The 25,533-nt window shown below is 34.4% G+C and overlaps 4 protein-coding genes and 1 pseudogene across 4 annotated transcripts; all 5 read right to left on the reverse strand.

The window, feature by feature from the left end:
• LOC104728566 (flavonoid 3'-monooxygenase-like) lies at positions 826-2,869 on the reverse strand. The gene is made up of 3 exons (XM_019232507.1): positions 1,930-2,869; positions 1,575-1,771; positions 826-1,255 (listed from the first exon to the last, which is right to left on the reverse strand). Exons 1-3 carry the CDS (start codon positions 2,866-2,868, stop codon positions 826-828), a joined length of 1,566 nt encoding a protein of 521 aa, XP_019088052.1. The 5' UTR covers position 2,869.
• LOC104724934 lies at positions 9,799-12,201 on the reverse strand (annotated as a pseudogene).
• Positions 18,118-19,598, reverse strand: LOC104728568 (F-box/FBD/LRR-repeat protein At5g44980-like). Its single transcript, XM_010447527.1, has 3 exons — positions 18,705-19,598; positions 18,437-18,600; positions 18,118-18,376 (listed from the first exon to the last, which is right to left on the reverse strand). The coding sequence occupies exons 1-3, from the start codon at positions 19,596-19,598 to the stop codon at positions 18,118-18,120; spliced, it is 1,317 nt and encodes a 438-aa protein (XP_010445829.1).
• Positions 20,724-21,573, reverse strand: LOC104728569 (putative F-box/FBD/LRR-repeat protein At5g44950). The gene is made up of 2 exons (XM_010447528.1): positions 21,568-21,573; positions 20,724-21,281 (listed from the first exon to the last, which is right to left on the reverse strand). The coding sequence occupies exons 1-2, from the start codon at positions 21,571-21,573 to the stop codon at positions 20,724-20,726; spliced, it is 564 nt and encodes a 187-aa protein (XP_010445830.1).
• Positions 23,671-24,658, reverse strand: LOC104728570 (F-box/FBD/LRR-repeat protein At5g44980). The gene is made up of 2 exons (XM_010447529.1): positions 24,466-24,658; positions 23,671-24,407 (listed from the first exon to the last, which is right to left on the reverse strand). The coding sequence occupies exons 1-2, from the start codon at positions 24,656-24,658 to the stop codon at positions 23,671-23,673; spliced, it is 930 nt and encodes a 309-aa protein (XP_010445831.1).

Raw genomic sequence — 25,533 nt, forward strand, 5'->3', positions numbered from 1 at the left:
TTATTTCTTTGCTCTATATTGTGTTCTCATATAAGATCGAAAGCTAGTTGAGAGGTTATAGTAACGAGTTAAAAAGTTTTACCCATTAGAAAACCGCAAGTGCATAGTTACACATACGCAGTAGTACTTAGGGATCAACTCCACCAAGACCAAAGCAAGCACACAAAGGATTATATAGAGTAGAATAAGCTAAAAAACATAAAAAGTCACAAGGGACTCCAGGGTTTTGTGCGGAAAATAAATCGATACTGATTGGTGCAAAGTGATTGTTCGAGTAATTATCTGATATACTTAACTGCAAGGTAGGAAACTTGGGGTCAATCCACAAAGAACAGTTAAAACAGACAAAACTTTGTTTGTTTTTTGACTAAATAAAAAATGCAAAAAATAACGATTAACTTATAAGATAAAAAGCATAGGGTATTTCAGAGATCAACGTGTAAGGAGAAAATGAAATATAAAATTCAAAAATTAAGAACCATTCTAGAACATGAATACAAGAACACAAACCCTCTTTCAAGGCATTAATCGCTAAACTTAGCTATTAGTTTGCTAAAACTTTTATTTGCAACCTCTTAACCAAAATCCTATTACCAAATAAGTTCATTGAGTTCACAATTCATTATAACATCAACTTCTGTTGGATAGAAATACATTGCTCAATTCACAATTCACACCTGTTGCAGGAGTAGCTGAACTACTTCCTGACGGACTTTCTAATAGACACGTTGACGATCGGTCCACTCGCATCTGAATAGGCACATCGGTTGAGGTTTTTATTACAATCTTTTACCGTTTCTATAAAATTTTGAAATATTTTAGGCTTTATAGATAAAGATTCGAATTAGACAACCTAGGAACGGGCAGGGCAACAAGTGGGTTCTTGATCTTCAAGACAATGCCAAACCTCTCTTCTAAATCCAACATGTGACCTTTGGGAATCTTCCAATCGAACGAATGCAATAGCGTCGCGAGAGTGTACAAAACCATCTTCTCAGCAAGTGTTGTACCGGCGCACATTCTCCTTCCAGATCCAAATGGAAGAAACCTATAATCTGTTCCTTTGAAATCACAAGTGTTGTTATCAATAAACCTCTCAGGACGAAACTCAGTTGGGTTATCCCACACATTTGGGTCTCTATGAATACACCAAACGTTGATGAATGTCTGAGCATTTTTAGGGATAGTGTAGCCACCCACAACAGCGGTTTCGGTTGAACGATGAGGGACTAGCAAAGATATGGTTGGATAAAGTCTAAGGGGGGGTGTATTGAAACCATAATTTTGTAGAATTTGATGGGATTTAAGAAATTTGAAATTTTGATAGAATTTAGGGAAGTTGATATGATTTTCTGTAAAATTCTTTCAAATCCCACCTAAAACCATGAGATTTGGATTTATGTATTTTTAACTAAACAAATCCTCTCAAATCCTCCAGAATTCCTAAAAGTCATTAAAACTCAAATCCACAAACTATAACAGTGGATTTTAATAGACTTTTCAAAATCCATGATTGAATAACATAGGTTTTGTAAATTTCACACAAATCACTTAAAATGTCAACTTGTGTACACCCCCTAAGTGTTTCTTTCATAATGGGTCCTATGTAAGGAAGTCTAGTGATGTGTGATTCTTCAACTATGTTGTCTTTGCATACAACTTCTTCTAGCTCTTGTTGTGCTTTCTTCATCAACTCCGGGTTCCGTATTAGCTCGGCCATTGCAAACTCTATCGTGTTGGTTGTCGTATCTGAACCACCAACTACTATATCCTCCACAAGCAATCACATGTTTAGTCAGTTCTCATGAAAAAATAAACATCTTATTGTTTTTTATCGGAAGATCTTAAGACTAGTCTACATAGTGTGCAAGAATCTGCTATCCTCCAAAGTGTATAAATTAAACTATGAAAACTGAAACCATTCACTACCATGAGTACGGCTTTGACATGGTCGAGTGTAAAGGGAACCTCCGAGTCAGCTTCTTGCTCATTCAACTTTATCAAATGTTGCAAAAATTCATTACATTCACCATCATCACCACTCCTACTTCTCAGTCGTTGCATCTGCTCGATGGCTCTTTCAATTATCGCATCGACCTTTCGAGTACACAGGTGCATCTTTTTCACAAGACCTTGAAGATCGAATCTAGCTAGCAACGGGAAAAAATCAAAAACATTAGGCACTCCTAAGAGCCTAATTATTTCAGAAATAACTTCTTTAAACTCTGTTCCAACAGTCTCCATTTCCTCTGCTTTCACCGAACATCCCCATAACATATTCATCGTGAGATTCATCATCGCCAAAAAGATCTGGTCTCCAACTTTCACCGGTGATTCTTCTTGACCTTTCTGGTACAAATACCTCGTTCTTTCCCGAATTTCTTTGCGTCGAAGCTCGTAAAAAGAATCCAAGGTTTTACGGTTAAGAAGCTTGACAACATAAACTTTTCTAAGCATTCTATATTCGACCCCATACGGTAACGAAACAAGGTCGATACCGCCATAGGTAAGGGCTCGGCCTGTCAGAGGGATGTCATGGTTTGAGAAATTGATGTCTTGGTCTTTCAAGATCTCTCGAGCTAGTGCTGGAGAGTTGACAACTACGGTTAGTTTTGAACCAAGATTGAGTTTGAAGATTGGACCGTGACTTTGAGCGAGGGTTGTGAAGTATCTGTGAAGCTCCAGGTCAAGAAAGGGAAAGTTTCCGACAATAGGTAGTCCTCGCGGTCCAGGCGGTAGAGGTGGATTTGGCGAGCGTTTCAAGAAATACCATAGAATCGATAAAAAAAATATGAGAACGAGAGTTGCGTAAGGTGTGACATTGATCAATATTGTGTTTTCAGTGATGAGAGTTGAAATCGGAAACATCGTTTACATCGTTTACATCTGTTTGTAGAAATTATGAGATGTACTTAAATTGTTGTCCCTATATATAATGGTATTGTATACGGTTACAGCGGTACATCATCATTCATCTTCACATTTAAGCAGATGATATAATTTCATCGTTTTTTAAATTAAAATGTTCATTGTAAATATATATATACTGGCAAACATGATAATGTATTTCTAAGGACCTAAATTTTGAAGCCAGTCAAACAAAACAAAACAATATCCATGAAAAGAGAGTGTGTGCAGATAATTTTTTGTGTGTGTACATGGTACAATATACATAGTTATTCAAAAAAAATATATAAAGTTAACTTTTCTCTCTTCTCATTCCTCCACATCTTCATCCACCGAAGCAATATTCTATATATTTTTTTTGCATTAAAAAATACTATTTTAAATATTCATTCATTGCATATTTATTATTTATAATTAATAATAGTAAAAAATAAATAAAAAATAAATTAAGTAAAATTAATGAAAATTTAAAATAGTAAAAACAATAATATAAATTTGTTTTAGTAAATAATCAACACAATAACTAGATAAAAATGAATTAAGTAGCATAAATTAAAATTTTAAAATAGTAAAAATAATACTATGAATTTGTTTTAGTAATAATGTTATTATGAAAATTTTAACCAAAAAATGACCATATATCAAAATTTAGAATGGGTTAATGAGTTTTAAAATGGAAGTAAAATTTTTAATGCATGGTGAAATAAAAAAATAATTTATGTAATTGTATTTATAAAATTCTAAACATATAAATGAAATTGAAGTGAAACATAGTTTTTAAGAAACATGTTTATACTACAAATATCTATTATTAAATTTCATTTAAAGAAAAATAAAAAATTAATTACTCAACTCAACTTAAAAGTTTTGATCTAAAACGAAGACGCTCTAAGTGTCACACTTTTTTTGGGAAAACTATGAAAAACAATCTTGAAAAAATAATTCATCTAAAAAACAAAATTAATGGTCAGAAAATATAGAAAAAAATGATATGTAAGCCGTTACAAAAGTGATATGTGATTTGTGTAGCATATCTACTAAGGCATATTATCAACTGGAGTTACAATTAATTCTAATAACATGATTAAAAATATATATATATATGTACATATATCTCCATTATATTATTTAAGCAATCTTCTAAACAAATAACCCTACTCCCCTATGGTATATTATATAAAATGCTACTGTATTTAATTACAAAATATAATAACAGAAAACATATTTTTTATTATTAATATAGTTATTAAAAAAACAAATTCACGTAAATATTAATATAATTATTTTTTTAGTGTTTATTAATTGTTTTCTTTTTATTTTTTAACTCAAAAAATCTTATAAAATCAGAAAAATCTTGGTTTTTCAATAAGTACCGATCCGGGGATTGATTCACGTAAATATATTATAAATATTTTTCAAAAATATTTTAGAACAATAAAAAATCTTATAAAACGATTTTATTTTTTTTATAGCCCAATATTTTTGAAATTATTTAATAAAATTATTTTAACAGATTTCATTTATTGTTTCAGAAATGTTAAACAATTACAAAAACAACTATAATGAAATTGTTTCAGATTTCATTTATTGTTTTATAAATCTCATTATAGTTGTTTTTGTAATTGTTTAACATTTAAATAATGTAGAGGCTTAAATCATGATGTCAACTGATTTTTTCCTTTTTTTGATTACAAATTATCAAAATCATAACAAGGTATCAAAAGTATTGTGTTTCCAATTTACATAAGTTAATGCGTTTTATTTTGAACTTAATCCGTATTAATAGAATTTATACAAAAAAAATAATTCAGAATACATTTATTCATAAAACAACTCAGAAAATCTCAATTTTATAATAAAAATATTTTAATTATTTTTTTAGAAAAACCTACTTTTGTCAATAGCATCAATAAAACAATTATTCATAACATTAATATTAGATTATAACATATGATATTTGAATAACTAGAAATCCAATATTTCTTACACATAATTTTAACCTTAATTTTTCAAAAACATCTACACAAATGTTTTTACTAGAAAATCATAAATAATAATTATGATCAATCATAATATTATTTTCCTTTAATAATTATTTTGATCATTCGAAATATAAATAAAAATAATTATCCACAGAAAACTATTAAACCTCCACTATCTAAACAGTGCGGGTCACAATTTTTTTTAAGAAATTTTTTTACAATTAATGATCTTATTTTCAAAAAGATTTCGCTCATTCACAAATTAATTCAAAATTTGAGAAGATTTGATATATATAATTTAACATAATGAGATGATAAACAAATCAACTAAATTTTCTATCGTAGGAGAGGTAATATATTGTCCTGTCACACTATGCAAAACATATATGTATATATTTACAGGTTAACTTATTTGATACTTATAAATATCCAAAACATTCTACTTCCCACTCATATAATTTTCTTGCACTTTAATTTATTTTTTACATTGACTCAATACCGCTACAAATTGTAAATCGGATCACGAGTAAATAAGAGTTTTCTTGATTCTACCAATTCTAAAGAATTTAAGCAATTATAACCAAAACCTAATAATGGTAAATCTTAAGTTTATTGTATCGACTATATTCGAAACCGGAGTATGAAACTAAGTAAATTAAATTTATAAATTGTAAAATAGGTAGAATAAATCAAATAAAGATAATACTATTATTTTGTAACTAATAGATCAAAATTTACGTAAATATTTCTCTGCACTGCACAGTGCGGGTTATCATCTAGTATATATATATAAAGCAAGCTTGAGATTTCATCAATTTTATCAAATTCTTTAAACCCAAAACATTGGCAGGATAACATATTTAATGTACACTATGTTTTTTTTAGAAGACGAATCTGACGTTGCATCATAAAATTAACATCTGAAAATAACATGTAAGGTTTTAGAAAAATATGTAACTTGGATTAGTGAACGGATATTCATTATCGGGTTTAACCGTTTCACCATTTAGGCATTCTTGACTTGTTCAGAAATTCTATTATGGTAGGATACCCCGTTGAAGCGACATAACACTAAAAATGTTTATGAAACTTTGTATATTGCATTTAATATGGATATCGATATGTTTAAATGATCTCTATAATTAGTTTAACGATCGACATTCGACGTTAGAACTTTTTAAAAATATTTTCATGGGATATGAATATGGAATGAGCTCTTTTAGGGATCAAAGGTGAGAAGATTGTTGACAATATTTTTTAATCTTCCAGTGAGGTTCTTAATTTATTTTTTGTTACCATGTGATATATTGTTGATTTGTCGAGAAAAAAATATTGAGACACTAGACAATATCTTATTATATAAAGTTGGGTTTTGAAAGTTAGCCATTAACTGGATTTTGACATGTGTCAAGTTATTAATCTAAGATTTTGACATGTGTAAAAGTTAATATTTAATAGGAAGGATTTGAGATTTTGACAAAAAAATAAAAAAATGTTTAAACAAAATTAATAATGTAAAAAGATAATTATAAAAAATTAAACAGTTTTTTTAAAAATAATTAGAACCTTATCAACCTAATAGTTGGATAAAATAGGCTAATCAAACACGAGCTTACGACAAACATAGATAGATAGATTGGAAAACCATAAACCGTTTTTGATAGATCCATAGGAGCTCAGAGACAGAGGCTACATCATGATGTGTCAAAGACACTTCCACGAATACATTGGAAAATTTAACATTAGTTACTATCAAAAGATTTTGTGATGTTGGAAAAGGGCTTTTAGTTTCATTTGTTGCTGGAGCATGCCACTTTGAGATAACTAAAAGACGTGAACATGTTCTCTTCACACACGAGGAGGGCAGAGCCAATGTTCTCTTTATGGTGAAGGAGGTTAGACGCATGCAAGGTTATCTCCCCAAGGGAGGAAGGCGGAGCCAAGGTTCTCTTTATGGTGGAGGAGGTTGGAAAACCATGAACCGTTTTGATAGATCCATAGGAGCTCGGAGACAGAGGCTACATCATGATGTGTCAAAGACACTTCCACGAATACATTGAAAATTTTAACATTAGTTACTACCAAAATATTTTGTGACGTTGGAAAATGACTTTTAGTTTCATTGGTTGTCGGAGCATGCTACTTTGAGATAGCTAAAAGACGTAAACATGTTCTCTCCACATATGAGGAGGGCAGAGCCAAGATTGTCTCCATGGTGGAGGAGTTTGGACGCATGCAAGGTTATCTTCTCAAGGGAGGAAGGCGGAGTCAAGGTTCTCTTCACGGTGGAGGAGGTTAGACGCAATGTTCTCTCTATAAGGGAGGAGGGCGGAGCCGAGGTTCTCTCTATGGTTGGTTATACACTATTGTGATGACACATCATTGCTTAGTATACTATGTAATATTTTTTTGATTTGAGAAGTTTCTTGAACCAACATTTTTAGTGATTTAATAAACTATGCATAAGTGAAAATAAATAGACATATAATTGTTGGCTTAATGTTTTTATATAGTTATTTTCCTAGATGGTGGTAAAGAATATATTTGTAACATACAATATACTTAGGTGTAAGAAAATACACATTTAATGGTAACATACATCAAAAATTTGTAAATGGATATAAATCAGTGTATTAAAGCAAACAAAAAAAATATATTATAAATAACATACAACAAATTTTAATATAGTTTTGTTAAATTTAATTATATTTACAAAATTTTAAAACCCGCACATCGGGCGGGTCCTTATCTAATATGTTATATATATATTAGTAATATAAGTATGGCATTTATATGGATTTATCTTTTAAACTTCAAAAGAATATATTAATGTTCAATGATTTTTATTGATAAAAAGTTTAAACTAAAATCCATCGCAAATAGAGAAAACAAAGAAACATTAATGATCTTCAACAATATAGTGTTTATATAAATTTATACTCAAACGTTTGAATGATTATATTAGAGCTACAAAATTTATACTGATAGATTTTTAATTAAAATTCCGCGCGTGCGCGAGTAAAAATTCTATCAAACTCGATCAAAAAATATTTAATTGGAGTTAAATTTAATTAATTTTCAATAAAAAAGGGAAAAATCCAAAAAAATATTATAGTGCTAAATAATTTAATACAATAATTAAAAAAAAAATTATATGGCTCTATTCTACTCCCTTTTCTATGTCAAAAATGGTATAACCATTTGATTAAAAAAAATCAATCTATAAAATAATACAATTATCGTAAGTTTCAAACAATCAAATCTTAAAAATAAATTTATAAGAGTGGATTTTAAAATAGAATTTTAAATTATTAGTTCAATAACACTAAATTTTATTAGATTTTTAAATAAGATTTATAATTTTTAAATAAATCACTTAAAATGTTAGATTCAATATGCCCTTTTACACATGTGAAAAAAAGGATCATTCAAAGAAGAAAAAGAGAAAAGAATCCTTCAACGTTGATATTTGATAATGTATTTACTTGGTAATCTGTGCCTTTGAAGTGGCTTTGATAGAAGGGCATCATTGAACCTTGACGTGTATTTACTTAGTTGTGGACCTTGTGGTATTGATTTCCAGCCTGGAATGAAGTGGCTTCTCTTGTCTTCCATCAGCTGTAATTTGCTAATTAATGTATCCATGCAATTTTATTGGACCCAGAAGGCCAGAAGGCTGAAAGGAAGCTTTAATTATACAAAAGGAAATAATTGAAACCAGAATTTTCAAACCAAAATTGAAAAGGACATATCAAATTTGAAATGTGAGTGAAGTAATAAAAATATGGCTTTCTTTTGTGGAATTTCCAGTTTTTATAACAAACAATGTAAATGACTTTAAAACTTCATTGGTTAGCGGATCAACCAAATGACCGTGTGAGTCTTTCTGTATTTCAATATTTAATTCTCAAAATGTGGGACAAAAGTTAGATATTTATTTTATTATTAGATGATTTGCAAGTCACCTTTTCCTCACCACATATCTCAACATTTATGATATGGCATGTGCAAAATTATATTGGTCATTCTTTTTGTGCATATATGTTTTATTTTTATTTTAAATGTAAAATAAAAGGAACTTCAATAACAAGAACAACTATTTATCTGAATTTGAGCAAACTATGGTATTTTTCAAAACTAGATAGATAGTTTCAAATACCCGGCGTGTTGCGTATCTTTGAATATAAATATAATCATTCTATTGGGATATAATCCAAGTTCCAGATTGGAAGTTTGAAAGCATTATCATTAATATATAAAGGATTAGAGTCAATCTAATAATTGCTAATTGGTTTTTAGTTGGAAGGCCAAAATAAGCCCAAATTTAATATGATATCAGAGTCCAAAGTTCAAATTCTGGTAGACCTAAAAAAGTGGATACAGATATGACTTTTGTTAACCCAAGTAAAGATGGAGTTATCATCTCAAAGAGGTGTGTTAAGATTTTACATGTGGTTTTTAGTTTGAAGGGGAGATTGTTGAGATACATTCCAAGTTCCACATCAGAAGTTTGAAAAGATTATCATTAATTCATTATATATAAAGAGTTATGGTCAATCTATTGCCAATTGGTTTTTAGTTGGAAACCCAAGATAAGTCCAAATTTAACGCATTCAAATTTAAAACAAATTTCATATGCATTATTTGTTTAGTATAACAAATTCAGACACTTACAATACATTTTGTCTCGTGATTTTGTATGATTCACTCCCCGTCTCTTAATATACTCGATATTAAGCTCTCTGGCTCTAGCTCCTTCAAATAAACATGGTACTACCAACGGAAACACGGAAAAAACTAACAAGGTACTATCACAATGCTGTTTTGAAACAGGATTTACCAGCGTGAGGGTTTTTAGATTCTGCCCCAAAAAAACTAACTGTTTTAAATTCGTTAGTAAGAAAAGAAAAAAGAAAACGGAGTTTATACCATGCTCCATAGAACATATATAAATAAATACAAACAGAACTGAAGAAAGATGGACAAATATGAAGGCAATGCAAAGATTATTATTGTCCTAAAAATAAAACCTTGAGGCTGAGATCATAACTTGACACGTTAACAAATGATAACTTCACATCTGCGAGAACGCTTTCTGGATGTAAGATACACCTTGTAGATATGATATATGGGTTGATTAGTCATACTCTTAGGAGAATCTGTGAAACTTAACTTGAGTTTCTTAAGGACTCGTGAGTTCTCAAGAAAATAGTGAACTAGTTTAATCCCAGTTGCTTCCTTCCTGATCAGTTTGTTAATCTCAATACACTCCAGAGTTGATGTCATACACCGAGACACGTCGGTAAGATCAGTTTGCTCTGGCTCCGCTGAAACAAATAAGTCCTGCGAAATAAAACGAAATGATCAGCTGCTTATAATATAATATATGTCAACAACAATGATTTTATTTTCCCACATCAAAAATCCAAACAGATTCTTACCAAGATGAGTTTCTTCAGATTTGGGCAGCTCTCAAGAAAGGCTGGCAATAGTTGTAACGACGAGCTCGAGAACGCAGCCTTCAGATGAGATAGGTGATGGAATTTAAGAACTGGTTCCTGTTTTGAATAACGATGTATGACCTGCAAGAAGAAAGCAGAGGATACATATATGTGAGAATCTTTCCAATAGATAACTAAACTGTTAGATATGATCATGCATTACAGAGAACATTATTTACCTCTAGAGTACGTTGAGAGATGACCATATGTCTTACAGTCGGAATACCGGTGAGAAAATCACGGACGATATATCTCTTCCTTAAATCATCAAAATAACTGCCACCGAATTCAGTATCAAGGTCTATCCTGAGCAATGAACTCAGATTCTTTACCATGATTCTATCAAACCGCCTATCTCTAAAACTCATATGCTTGAGTTTTGGAGCATCAATCTTAACCAATATAGATTTAGTAGACATCTCTAAATCAAACATTAAACGGAAGATCTTCAGAGTTGGAGAACTCACACGTAGAAGAGACAGAGCTTGTAGACCCTCATCATGAATCCTTACTGATATGATAATGAAAAGCAATGAGGATAATCAAGTGGAAGCTGAGCTTGTTCCTGAGGATGCTATGCTTGTACCTGTTGGACCAATGACAAGGGCAAGGACCAAACAGCTTGCTGGAGCTGTTCATTTGATATTTGAAGATATTTGGAGCAAAGAGAAAATGAGAATTTCTACTAAGGATGATATCTATCAAGTCCAGCCCACTTTGAGCATAATACAAGCTCAAGAAAACCCAAAATAATCACTTTATTTTGTGGTCAATGAAGAATGACGAAAATGAAGTTCAATTCACCTTGGGAAGGACATCTTGGGAATGAAACTTTGGGAAACATGAACCAAGACCAAGAGTTGCGTCTTCATTCAACTATCTATATTTATTGTCTTTTAGTTTCAAGAATAATTAATATTTGGCTTTGTTACCAAGTTTCTTATCACTATATAAACTCATGTAATCTCATTGAGAATAATCAATCAATTTTCCTTTTCATTTTAAGAGTATATCTCTTTGTTCTTTGTCTAGAACATTTCTTTGTAACAGCCTCCTTTTGCTGGACTAGTGAGTCATATCTAGCAGCGATTGGAGTTGGGAATATCAGCAGCCTTCCGCAACTGTTGTGCGACCCTTCAATCCATCAAATCTCCCTTGTTGCACCTTGCACCTTGGCGAGTTTCTATCCTTTATAATCCGGCTGAGTGATCCTCGAATTTGGGCGTATCACTTACCAAGGTAAGATCTTCAAGAACAGGACACCTTGAGATGAGCTTCTCCACAATCAAAGGACAACCATTACGGTACCAAACGTTTTCTAGATGCATGATCTTGAGACAAGGTAGAGAAACACTAAACTCTGCAGGGTCATTCATCCCTACGTATACAAGCTTTAAAGATACCAGTGTCTTGCTCTTATAAATGTTCATAGGCATGAAATCTTTGAGATGCAGCAGAGGATTCTTGGTCTCAACATCTAGATGTTGAATCTCTCTATCAACCGCTATGGCGATCCACTCCTTCAGTCTCTCCCTACACACATTGTATCTGCCGTGATTATTCTTAATCTTGAACTTTTGAAGGCGTGACTCACTGTTAAACTCAAGAAATCTTTCGGTGACGTTGTAGATGTTATCTCTGTAAGGAAAAGGGAAGTCATCGGAGTTTAAGTCTAGTCCTGGAACATTAAGCCATAGATTTCTCCATTTGGTTGATAAAACGCTTGTTTTAACCGAATCTTTTGTCGGAAGCCATAAGAGGATCTGAGTTATCAAAAACTCAGGAAGCTCGCTGATTATATCATTCCCCATCACAGTAACGAAACCCTAACAGCTTCCAAGATAACAATATATCTCAAAATTCTTGATGAGACCTCGCGTTGAATTCTTCAAAGCTCTCAAAAACTCCAGGGTTTACGTCAATGAAACAATCACACAAAAACGTAATGATCAAGGTAGGAATCTGAGGAACTCACCCAACGAACTGTAACGAAAGAGAGAATATATTATCCGTCGTACCGAATAGCAAATACATGTATATTATAAATCCAAACAGAATTAGAATTTGGTGCATGCAACCAAATAAAGGGAAATTTAATTATCTATTGTATTAACAGAAGTACTTTGGTAATTTACTCTTTTAGTTATACTTAATTATATATAAGGTTTTTGTAGAAATTTTTTTCCAAATTTTATCCACTTTCCATAAATCTCCCTACTTAATAAAAACATAAATATATGATTCTCCTTTCAGTTTTACTCGATCTTATATTAAAAATTATTTTGAATTATTATATAATATATTTACTTAATAAAATTTGTGACTTGTTTCTGCATATTCGATTATACCTTTTCCACACAGCCGTCGCAGAGAATATAAGGCCACAAGCCCAAAAACATTTTTAGGCATCTTAAAAAAAAATTTGAATGAAAAACAAAAAAAAATCAGTGTTTTGAGACAGCTCTTCCGATATGTCTCATATTTGGTCGTTCCGACAACTCTTCGTACGCATTTGTTAAGTTTGTGACTGTGTCTTTATCCTTCTATCAAGTTATGGTAGTATTCTAGCTTTTCGTCTCGCACATCGGGGTTGTTAGATTATGCCTTTTTCTGTTTTCCATTTGTAATCGTTTGATTTGGATGAAGTTCTTGTTGAACAAAAAAAGAAAAAACTTCTTAATTCTTAAGAAAGTACTTAACTATTTCCATCCCAGTCTTTTAACCTCAACACATGTTGGAGTAAGCTTGATACACAAGCAAGTCTAAAGAGATTAGAATTGGAAGTTTAGGAAGTTGTGAGAAATAAGGAAATTGTCTTCCTAGGAGATTAGGAAAGTGAGATTGTGAAGTTCCTTATAAATAGAGATGTCAGGTTGTGACTTCCTATAGATTTTAAGATACGAGAGTTTGTGAGCTTTAGGTTTTTGAGGTATTTTTCCTAAAGTAATAAAGAGAGTTCTTTAGAGTTTGTGTCAATTCTCTTTTCTTGAATCTTAGATTTGGTATCAGAGCAATTCGATCTTCTAGGGAGCAATGTTCGAAGGTACAATAGTTGCAGCTACACCGAAAGAAGGAGCAGGATCTACATCTATTCAGTGTCCTATGCTGAACCCTACCAACTACACCGTCTGGGTGTTAAGGATGAAGATCGCCTTAAAGGTTCACAAGGTTTAGGAGGCAATTGAACCTGAAACAGCAGCAGTCGATGATGATAAGAATAACATGGCTATGGCTTTACTGTTTCAGTCCATACCCGAGGTTTTAGTTCTGCAGATTGGTGATTTGGATACAGCGAAAAAGATTTGGGACGCCATTAAATCGAGACATGTTGGGGAAGAACGTGTTAAGGAAGCACGTCTACAAACGCTTATGGCTGATTTCGAGAGACTTAAGATGCAAGATACAGAGTAAATTGATGAGTATGCAGGAAAGATGTCTGAGATAGCCTCAAAGTCTGCTTCGCTTGGCGTAGTGATTGAAGAAGCCAAGATGGTTAAGAAATTTCTTAATTGTCTTCCTCCTAAGAAGTTCAATAGCATAGTGGCGTCTTTAGAACAGGTACTAGACCTTAATAACACTACGTTTGGAGACATTATTGGACGTCTCAAAGCTTACGAAGAGAGAATCGGTGAAGTAGTTGATGTGCAAGAGGATCAATCTAAACTCATGTATGCAAAGATGGAAACACAGAACTACAGTCGCGAATATACAAGCGATTTTCGGAACAGAGGACGTGGAGGTCGTTTCTATAGAGGGAGAGGCAGAGGACGAAGCAATGGACAAAGAGACGCGTCCCGCATCATGTGTTTCAGATGTGACAAACAAGGTCACTTTGCTTTCGACTGCCCTGATCGTCTATTAAAATTACAAGAAGCTGAGGTTCTGGATGTCACAAATACGCAAGATGCTGATGAGCTCATGATGCATGAGGTAGTCTTTCTAAATGAAAAACGTTGTATTCCTAGCAAGTTTGAAACCAACACAGAAGAGAACAACATCTGGTATCTTGACAATGGGGCCAGTAATCACATGACGGGTGATAGAAGATACTTTGAGAAGATAGATGAGTCTGTTACCGGGAAGGTAAGGTTTGGAGATGATTCTTGAGTTGATATAAAAGGAAAAGGATCTATTTCACTAGTTGATATGGATGGGGAGTTGAGAGTAATGTCAGATGTGTACTATATCCCGGATTTAAAGAGTAACATAATTAGTTTGGGACAAGCAACAGAAGCTGGCTGCGACATCAGGCTAAGGGGTGGTTACTTGACAATGCGTGATGCTCAAGGTAAATTACTTGCAAAGGCTCCAAGGTCAAAAAACAGGCTCTACAAGATTTGTATGGGCTTTCATGACAATGCTTATTTGAATCTATCATCTATTAGCGAATCCAGTCGATGGCATGCTCATTTTGGGCACATAAATCTCGAAACTATTAAGTCTATGAAGCAGAGAGATCTCGTTCAAGGACTCCCACAAGTAGTGTTTGAAAAGGAAATCTGTAGTTCGTGTCTTCTTGGGAAACAAACGAGACAGACATTCCCACAGGCCACCACATACAGAGCTCCTTCAGTTCTCGAATTGGTCCATGGTGATCTATGCGGACCAATAACACCAGTACATCTGCTGGAAATCGTTTCATCTTTGTTCTTATTGATGATCACTCACGGTATATGTGGATTACGCTGTTGAAAGAAAAAAGTTATGCATTTGAAAAGTTCAAGATTTTTAAGAACCGAGTTGAACAAGAATCAGGGGCTCGAATCAAAACTTTCAGGACGGATAGAGGTGGTGAGTTCGTTTCACAAGAGTTCAATGAGTACTGTGTGAATTCAGGAATCCATAGACACCTTACTGCACCTTATACACCACAACAGAATGGTGTTGTGGAACGAAGGAACAGAACGATGATGGAGATGACAAGAAGCATTTTAAAGCATATGAAAGTTCCAAATTATCTTTGGGGAGAAGCAGTGAGACATTCTACATACTTATTAAACCGGGTTGCAACAAGGGCGTTAACAGATAAGACACCATATGAAGTCTATAAGAAACAGAAACCTCGTATCGATCACCTAAGGATCTTTGGCTGCATTAGCTATGCGAAGGTTGATCAACATCTACTTAAGAAGCTTGATGATCGATCCAGAATGTTAGTTCATTTGGGGATAGAACCTGGTTCTAAGGCATATAGACTATATGACCCACAAACAAGGAAAATTGTTGTAAGCAGAGATGTGATCTTTGATGAAAGTAAGGGCTGGAATTGGAGGAAAAATGCAGAACAAGATGGTGACGGAAGTTTTAACATCACACTTGGTGACTTTGGAAATCATGGTATCTTGTCTGGAGAAGTGATAACTAATAACCCTGAACCTAGGGACGACACATATGGTGGTAATGAAGGAGACAGAGACGGAACAGGGATCAACGATCACACACCAGAATTAATAGATGACGAGACTGCAGAACACAAAGGGGAAGATGATGGTGTGGACAATAATCCACATGTTTTAAGAAGAAGTCAGAGACAGAGCAACACCCCTAAGTATCTTGGAGATTATGTTTTGCTTGCTGAGGAAGAAGGAGAGACACTTCTTTTGTGTTTGAACAACGAACCAAGAAGTTTTAGTGAAGCCAGAGAATCAAACAAGTGGATAGAAGCATGCAACGAAGAGGTTAAGTCAATTGAAAAATTGCACACTTGGGATTTAGTTGATTTACCTATTGGGATAAAGCCAATTGGACTCAAATGGGTTTTTAAGCTGAAGAGAAATTCCGATGGTAGCATCAACAAGTATAAGGTACGACTTGTTGCTAAGAGCTATGTACAACAATATGGAATCGACTTTGAAGAAGTTTTTGCCCCTGTTGCACGCATCGAAACCATAAGACTTCTTATAAACATTGCAGCGGCTAATGGTTGGGAAATTCACCATTTAGATGTCAAAACAGCATTCCTTCACGGAGAACTCAAGGAGACAGTCTATGTCACTCAACCTGAAGGATTTGAAAAAATCGGGTGTGAAGAAAAAGTTTACAAGTTGAATAAGGCTTTGTATGGGTTGCGACAAGCTCCAAGGGCGTGGAACAACAAGCTCAACCAAATTCTTGAGGAACTGCAGTTCAAAAAGTGCTCAAAGGAACCGACTGTGTATCGAAAAACAGAGGAAGCACAAACCTTGGTTATTGCAGTCTACGTAGATGATCTTTTTGTCACTGGTACGGACAAATCAATCATTTACAAATTTAAGCAGGAGATGGCTACTAAATTTGAAATGAGTGATCTTGGATTGCTAACTTACTATCTTGGGATAGAAGTAATTCAACATGAGAATGGCATTGTGTTAAGTCAAAGGAGATATGCTCAGAAGATTCTGGAAGATACAAGAATGGCGGACTGCAATTCTGAGTTGATACCGATGGAGGTTGGACTTATGTTATCAAAAGCAGAACATGAGAAGGAAATCGATGCTACGGTCTTCAGGAAGAAAATTGGGTGTCTCCGTTATCTAATTCACACAAGAACGGACTTGTCATACTGTGTAGGAGTCTTGAGCAGATATATGCACAGTCCTAGAGTGTCACATGGAGCTACGATGAGACAGTGTTTGAGATATCTCAAACGAACAACATCCCTCGGTTTAACCTTTGAAAGATACTCGAAGATACCAAGGTTAGTCGGTTACAGTGATAGTAGCCTTAGTATCGATCCAGATGACGGTCGCAGCACAACCGGTCATATCTTCTACTTAGGAGATGGTCCTATTTCTTGGTGCTCACAGAAACAAGATGTAGTGGCTTTATCTTCGTGTGAAGCAGAGTTTATGGCCGGAACTGAAGCGATTAAACAAGCTATTTGGTTGCGTGACTTACTCAGTGAGATTACCGGGGTTGAGGCCAAGAAAGCTATTATTCGGATTGATAATAAATCTGCAATAGCTCTTACAAAGAATCCCGTGTTCCATGGCAGAAGTAAACATATACAGAGGCGTTTTCATTTTATCAGGGAATGTGTGGAGAATGAAGAAGTTGAAGTTGAGCATGTTCCGGGAATCGAACAAAAGGCGGATATACTCACTAAAGCTTTGGGAAATTTAAAGTTTAAGGAGATGAGGGAGCTCATGGGTGTTCAGGACTTGGAGAAGATGCATTTCAAGCTTAAGGAGGAGAATGTTGGAGTAAGCTTGATACACAAGCAAGTCTAAAGAGATTAGAATTGGAAGTTTAGGAAGTTGTGAGAAATAAAGAAATTGTCTTCCTAGAGAGATTAGGAAAATGAGATTGTGAAGTTCCTTATAAATAGAGATGTCGGGTTGTGACTTCCTATAGATTTTAAGATACGAGAGTTTGTGAGCTTTAGGTTTTTGAGGTATTTTTCCTAAAATAATAAAGAGAGTTGTTTAGAGTTTGTGTCAATTCTCTTTTCTTGAATCTTAGAAAACACACCAACAACTAGATAGGGATAATGACCAAACGGAGTCAATCAGTAAAATGTTGATGAGTTAGATGCCAATGCTACACTATCAACTATAAAATAGTGATTGTGCTTAACTAAAAAAAGTCGTTTTGATTAAAGAAAAAAAAAACTGAAACATAACGGAAGAAGTTTCGATCCAGAGACGCACGGCCCACGCCATACCAATCTTCATGGCAGGTATTACGAGTGAAATCCGTCGGATACACTCTTACTTGCTGCATTTAAAACAATGACAACTTGACATGTATTAGAATATAGGAGAAAGCTTTGTTGATGTAAGAAGTTTCTTGTAGCTCTCTAGCTCTTGGTTGGTTACAGAAGAACATTCGAAATTTATAATCAGTTTCTTAAGGACTGCTGAATTCTCAAGAAAGTAATTGACTAGTTTAATCCCAATTCCATCTCTCCTCTGATTCTTAATCTCAACATACTCGAGCGAATATATTAAACATTGAGGCACGTTGGTAATGTCCATTTGCTCTGGCTCCTTTTCAACAAAATATTTTCTGCGGAAAAAACAAGCTGAGTTTACAATATCTTATAACAATCTTCTTTAGCCAAATCACAGATTCGAGCAGATTCTTACAGTTAGGATGAGGTTTTTTAGATTGGGACAGCTCTCAAGAAAGGCAGACAATAGTTGTAGTGATGAGCTGTTGACTTGTGCCTCCAAATGATACAAGTTTTCGAATATGGGAACCGGTACGAGTTTGGAATAACCAAAAAGAATCTGCAAGAAGAATAAAAACGATACATTTCAGATATTTTTCATAGAGGATTAATACATTAAATTGTTATCTATGCATTAGAGAGGTATATAAATATATATTTTACCTGTAATTCCCACAAGGAGATTGTCATATGTCTTACACTAGATATCCCGGTTAAGAAATCACAGAAAATATTAAAATCATCTGGTCTCACAGGATAACGTTTGGTACGAATGTCGATCTTGAACAAGGAACTCAGGTTCTTTACGATAATGCTATCAGGTTGACTCCATTCAACACTCATATGCTTGAGTCTTGGAGCATCAATCTCAACTGAAAAATCTGTATAACCACTATGCACTGCAAAGGATAAACAAAGGCTATTCAGAGTCTGAGACCTCAAACGCAGGAACAACCCAACTTGTGCACTCAAAATATCAAACGGCCTGATCAGCTCAAGATCTTCAAGAACAGGACATCCCGAGATGAGCTTCTCCACAACTAAAGGACCATCCTCACCGTAACAGACTTTTGATAGTTTCAAAATCTTGACACAAGGTAGAGAAACAACAACCTTTGGATTCTTTAACTCTACATTACAAAGGTTCAAAGAGACCAATGTCTTGCTCTTGTAGATGTTCTGACGTATGAAATCATCTCTGTTACAAGGATGCATAGAAACATCCAAATCTTGAATTCCACCATCGACCACAGTTCTGATCAGCTCCATGAATCGATCTCGATAGCCACTGCATTGAGAATACGTTATCTTGAACTTTTGCAAGTGTGACCCGCGGTTAAACTCCATAAATATTCTCTCCATAAACCTAGCGAAGTCTTCTTCGTTAGGATAAGGCCGGAATTCAATGGTGTATAAATCAAGTACAGGAACGTTTAACCAAAGATTTCTCCATCGCTTGGATAACACGCTTGTCTTAACATAATTTTTGGTCCGAAGGTATGAGAGAATCTGAGTTAGCAAAGAATCCGGCAATTCGCTGATATAATCGCACTCCATCCCTATAGCACGAGAAAACAACAACAACAACAACCAACAACACAAAATCGATTCCTAGGGCGATGGGTTTCTCAAGTTTCTCCGTCGATTCATAGAAAATATCGTCAAGTGAATAAACTAACCCGTCTCTGTCGATTTGATTTGACGGCAGATTATGTCTGGCGATATCACAAACCCTATTTTTTAAAAACACATACATCAAAAATAACATAGGAGGAGAAAATACTTGGGTTCACCTTTTCTTTTTCAACCAATCAGATTACACCAACTATTAAATAAAAACTTTTTTAAAATATTTATTATTTTTTTAAAAACTAATAATATATTATTAAGTTTTGATTTACAAGGTTATATGTTCGTTTAGGTTTATTAATAGAATTTATATTTTACAATTAAATGATATAATATTTGAGTTTGGGTTTATAAGAAAAATTATGGTTTATGTTTGGATTTATAAATTAAAGGAAGTTAGGATTTAAATTTTATAATTAAACAAAATTATATGTCAGAGTTGATAAATGAAAATTAGAGTTTAAATTTTATAATTAAAATAGATTACAGATATCGGTTTAGGTTGACAAATGAGAATTAGGGTTTTAAATTTATAACTAAACGAAGTTTTATATTGGTTTGAGTTTATAAAAGAAAATTAAAGTTTAGATCTTATAATTAAACGAAATTATGTGTCATTTTAGATTTATTTAAATTAATATATTTCAATTTTTAGTTAATAATTTTTTAAAATACTTATTAATATCAATTTTATTTAATATGATTTGGTATTATTTGATTGGTTTAAAATTAGAGAGGTGAATGATTGAGTTCACCTATATGCAAACATATATGTGAGAATCTTTTCATAAGAAAATAAAACTGTGCATCAGGGTATATATACATATACATACCTCTAGAGTAGGCTGAGAGATGATCATATGTCTAACACTCGAAATACCAGTGAGAATACCAAGGATCATGTCTCTCTTCCTTAAATCCTCATTTAAGGACTGCCGCCAAATTTGACGTTAAATTCAGTGTCAAGGTCTATCTTGTACAAGGAGCTCAGGTTCTTGACCAAGATTTTCTCAGATTGACTATCTCTAAAGCTCATGTACTTAAATTTTATAACTATCTTGTACAAGGAGCATCAATTTCAACCAAAAAATATGTAGTAGATATTCCCCAATTAAACATATGACGAAAGGTCTTCAGAGTCGGAGATTTCACACGCAGGAGAGGAAATGTTTCTAGATCCTCATAGTAAATTCTTACAACGGTAAGATCTTCAAGAATAGGACATCCAGAGATGAGATTTTCCGCACCCAAAGGACAATCGTTACCGTAAGAAATGTTATCTAGATACATGACCTTGAGACAAGGTAAAGAAACAACAATATCTTGATTCTCAATTAACCCTACGTTTGCAAGCTTTAAAGTCACCAGTGTCTTGTTCTGGTGATTGTTCATAGGCATGAAATCAATGACAAACAGAGAATTCTTGGCCTGAACATCAAGATGTCGAACCCCGCGTTCAATCGCTGTGGCGATCCAATCGCTACATACATTGTGTATGACGTGATCATTCTTTATCTTGAACTTTTGCAGGTGTGACCCGAGGTTAAACTCCATAAACTTTTCCATGAAGGTCTCAAATACTTCTTCATGAACAGGGAAATAATCACTGACCTGTAATTAAAGTCCAGGAACACTTAACCAAAGATCTCTCCATCTGGTTGATAAAACGCTTGTCGTGACAGGATCTTTGGTCGGAAGCTCTAAGAGTATATGAGTTAACAAATACTAATACGGAAGTGCGCTGATTCTATCATTAATTCCCCATCACAAAACCCTAGTAGCTTTCAAAATAAAAAATCGAAGGGGTTAAATTCCACAAACTTCTCCCAAATTCTAGGGTTTAATAATCACATGTACCTAAAACGTAATAAGCAATAGAGGAATCTGAAGAACTCACTGTCATTATTTATCATCGGTTTCTTAGCCTGAGCATACTCCAGCGTATATATTAAACATCGAGGCACGTTGGTAAAGCCCATTTGCTCTGGATCCACTGCTACAAAATAATCCTGCAAAATCAACAAGCTGAGTTTACGATATGTTTCAGCAAACTTCTTTTGCCAAATCACAGATTCGAGGAGATTCTTACGGTCAGAATGAGGTTTTCAGATTTGGACAGCTATCAAGAAAGGCTGACAGTAGTTGTATTGAGGAGCTCCAGACCGTAGCCTTCAAATGATACAAGTTATGGAATATGGGAGTCGGTCCGAGTTTAGAACATTGGCAAACCCCCTGCAAGAAGAATAATAGAGAAACATGTCAGCTATTTTTCACAGAGAATTAATAATATATGCATTAAAGAGTATATAGATTATCATGTGTCGTACACTAGATGTATCCCGGTTAAGAAATCACAGAAAATATTATGCCTCCTTAAATTAGGGCTAATGTCCATCTTGAACAAGGATGCTATGGATGGTCCTATTGGGGAACTTAAAATGTTGCAAGAGACAGGGGGAATTAAGGAGTATCATGAGAAGTTTGAGTTGATCTGTTTGAGGCTGCGACTACCAGAGGATTATTTGGTTCGTGCATATTTGGTGGGGCTTAAAACCAATACTCAAATGCACATTAGGATGTTCCAACCTCAGACTATAAGACAATGTTGGATGTTGGGAAAGTTGTATGAACAAGCTCACCCTAGAAAGGGAAGTGGTGTCACATCTAATGGTTGGCAAAGTAGTAAGTGGCAGTCCGGAGGGAATACTCAACTTAAGACAGGAGCTTCCAATAAGTTTGACTGGGTGCAGAAGACAGGTAGTTTCGAAACAGCTTATAAACCCAAGGATAACTCTATGCAGCCACGCAAGTTTCTGTCAACAGAAGAGATGAATAAGCGGAGGTCATAGGGGCTTTGCTATTTTTGTGATGAGAAATACTCACCTGAACATTATCTTACTCACAAAAGAAGCAATTGTACATGATGGATGTAGATAAAGTAGAGGAAGAGACTGATGAGCATTACATAGAAAATGTGGAAGAGTCTGAAATGATTAAAGAAAGAGCTCAGGTATTAGTCAGTGCAGTGGAGGGGACATATGACTTTTGGACCATGCGTGTGAAGGGGTACTATGGAAAACAGAGTATGGTAATGTTACTTGATTCTGGTTCCAAACACAATTTCATGGACCCAAAAGTGGTAGAGAGGTTGAAAATTCCATCAAAGCAGTGTCTAACCAAAGTCTTTGTTGATGATGGTCGCAAAGTGGGAGTATCTGGTAAGGTGGATAAGTTCAACTGGCACTTCAGGGATACTTCTTTTGAAGCAGACATGATGGTGATACTGTTGCGGGGTTGAAATCAATGAAAGACTACAAGTCTACAACGCAGTGCAAATCTAATTTCTTCTCCAACAACCCGTTTTTCAGTGTGAAAAATCTATAACTATAAAGACTTCAACGCAATGCAAATATCATCACTATGCTCTATGAAACTGAGATTGAAATCAATGAAAGATAAGCCGTAAAAGCATATAAGATCAATTAATGGTTAAAACAATCCAAACAGAAGTAAGATGAGTACTTGCGAGAAAGCTTTGTGGATGTAAGAAGCTTAGCTCTCTAGCTCTATCGAAATAGAAGAACATGTGAAACTTAGATAAGTTTTTTGAGGATTGGTGAATGTTGATTCCAAACCCCGTGAACCTTTGATAAGCTTAATCTGCTTTGGCTTTGGTAAAACAGGATAGTTCTGCGGAAATTATATTAACAAAAAATAATAAAAACTGGTTTAAACAAAAGATGGAGTTTAACATCTGTTTACGAGCTTCAATGACACCAATGTTTAGCTCACATAAACATACTTAGGCATGAAATCTATAGCACCACAAGGCTTTTCGTGCAAACATCTAGATGTTGAACTCCACTCTGAGACTCTTTTCAATGTAATGGTAAAGTTGTTTCATTAAGGGTGAAGAAGAATACTATCAGAAACAATCCTGAACAAAAACAGAAAACTAAATTATTAAGACAACTTTAGTGCAAAGAAAAAAAGAACTAAGTCAATCAAAGACAAGTTGACATGTAGGAGAAAGCTTTGTGGATGTAAGAAGCTTCTTGTAGCTCTCTAGCTCTTGGTTGGTTACAGAAGGATGTGTGAAACTTAGAGTCAGTTTCTTGAGGACTGCTGAATTCTCAAGAATGTAATTCACTAGTTTGATCCCACTTTTTTCCTTAATCTTAACATACTCCAGCGTCGATATCAAACACTGAGGCACATTGGTGAGATCATCAGAAAGGTTTTTCCTGAAATCGATTTGCTTTTGCTTCCATGGAACAACAAAATATTTTCGCTCTGGCTTCCTAAAAAACTCCAGCCTGATTTCAGTTTCTTTATCTGGCTTCATTAGATCAGAAAAGTCAAAGGTAATAACTTCAAGAAGAGGCGAGGCTGAGACGAGCTTCTTTATGATCAAAAGACCACCTTTATTCTCGTAATAAATGTGTTGTAGATGCATCATCTTGAGTTTAGGGAGAGAAGCAACAAACTTGGGATTCTCAAGCCCTACGTTTGCAAGATTTAAAGACACCAATGTCTTGCTGACATAAACATACTTAGGCATGAAATTGATGGCACCCTGAGGCATTATATCGCACATATTAGCCTCTAGGTGTTGAACTCTGCGATGGATCACTTCGGCTATCAAATCCATGACTCCATTGTTACTGTCCTTAGAATCATGATACCTTACCTTCTTTTTCTCTTGAGAAAAGTCGAGAAAAGTTATCTCTTTCACTCCTTCGAAAGAATTATAATCCATAGTTATGTTGAAATTTTGCAAGCTTCAGAAATCTACGCATCACCCTCGACATGGCTTCTCGTCGAAGAGAGACCTTAACGGTGGTTAAGTCCAATACGAAAACCTTTAGCCAGAGAAATTCCCATCTCTTCGATAAGACGCTTGTCTTAGCCGAAACGCTGATGGAAAGGTACGAGAGTATGTGAGCTAGCAAAGAATCTGGCAATGCGCTGATTCTATCAAACTCCATTTCTAGAGCAAAACCGAATCCTGAGCGATGAGTTTCTCTACTCTGTCGACAAAGTCTAGGGTTCAAAGTAGATCAAAGGAATCTAGGTTTGGAAAATGAAAACTAACCTTTAAGAGATATTCTTTAGGGCGTTGAGTTTCCCAAATGTATACCAAAAGGTAGAAGTCGGTTAAACGTAGAAAGAAAGCTAGGTAAAAAAGATTAGGGTTTTTAGGTGGGAGTTTCACAAACAGGCTTGTTGTTTCGGCCCAAAAGGCCACTAGAGAAAAGCATGTAGCACGAGAGCTTCTCTTTTCAATCGGGCTTGTTTTTGCCCTCACTAAACTAATTCACTAGTTTAATCTCAACATACTCCAGCGTAGATATTAAACGTCAAGACACGTTGGTAATGTCTAATTGTTCTGGCTCATCTGTAACAGAATAGTCCTGCCAAATAATCAACCTGACTTTTCAATTTGTTTCAAGCAGAGTTTTACAAAGTCGAACAATGTTGTTTAGCCAAACCACAGGTTCAAAAAGATTATCACCAAGAAGAAGTTTTTGAGATTTGGACAGCTCTCAAGAAAGGTTGGCAATAGTTGAACACAATTTCAACCAAAATAATTTGATGTTAAAACTGAATCGGCAAAGTAATCACAATTTATGCATGAGCCGGCATGGGCAAATCACAACCGACAAGAATTCTTTATTTATCTTGTAACAATATCCATTATGGATGTAAATTATCATTTTCTACTTCAACGACGACACACTTGTCCATATATGGAAAATAATATAGCACTCATAGAAATTTCGATGATGTCCACACAAAAAAAGCATAACATTTGGTTTTCAACCACCATATGAGTATTCCATAGTTAAAGAATCCAAGCCTT

Source organism: Camelina sativa, chromosome 11, assembly GCF_000633955.1.
Source record: "Camelina sativa cultivar DH55 chromosome 11, Cs, whole genome shotgun sequence".
NCBI classification, from domain to species: domain Eukaryota; kingdom Viridiplantae; phylum Streptophyta; class Magnoliopsida; order Brassicales; family Brassicaceae; genus Camelina; species Camelina sativa.

Bases quoted from the DNA above. Each gene is read 5' to 3' on its own strand.
- LOC104728570 (XM_010447529.1), bottom strand. From the start codon at position 24,658: ATGGAGTTTGATAGAATCAGCGCATTGCCAGATTCTTTGCTAGCTCAC. The intron at 24,408-24,465 runs GTAGATTTCTGA...ATTCTTTCGAAG, and splicing joins AGCCATGTCGAGGGTGATGC to GAGTGAAAGAGATAACTTTT.
- LOC104728566 (XM_019232507.1), bottom strand. From the start codon at position 2,868: ATGTTTCCGATTTCAACTCTCATCACTGAAAACACAATATTGATCAAT. The intron at 1,772-1,929 runs GTAGTGAATGGT...TTGCTTGTGGAG, and splicing joins ATGTCAAAGCCGTACTCATG to GATATAGTAGTTGGTGGTTC. The intron at 1,256-1,574 runs GTGTACACAAGT...ACCCCCCCTTAG, and splicing joins ATGAAAGAAACACTTAGGGG to ACTTTATCCAACCATATCTT.
- LOC104728568 (XM_010447527.1), bottom strand. From the start codon at position 19,598: ATGGAGTGCGATTATATCAGCGAATTGCCGGATTCTTTGCTAACTCAG. The intron at 18,601-18,704 runs GTAAAATATATA...TTCTTCTTGCAG, and splicing joins TCTCCTTGTGGGAATTACAG to ATTCTTTTTGGTTATTCCAA. The intron at 18,377-18,436 runs GTGATTTGGCTA...TTTTTTCCGCAG, and splicing joins GTAAGAATCTGCTCGAATCT to AAAATATTTTGTTGAAAAGG.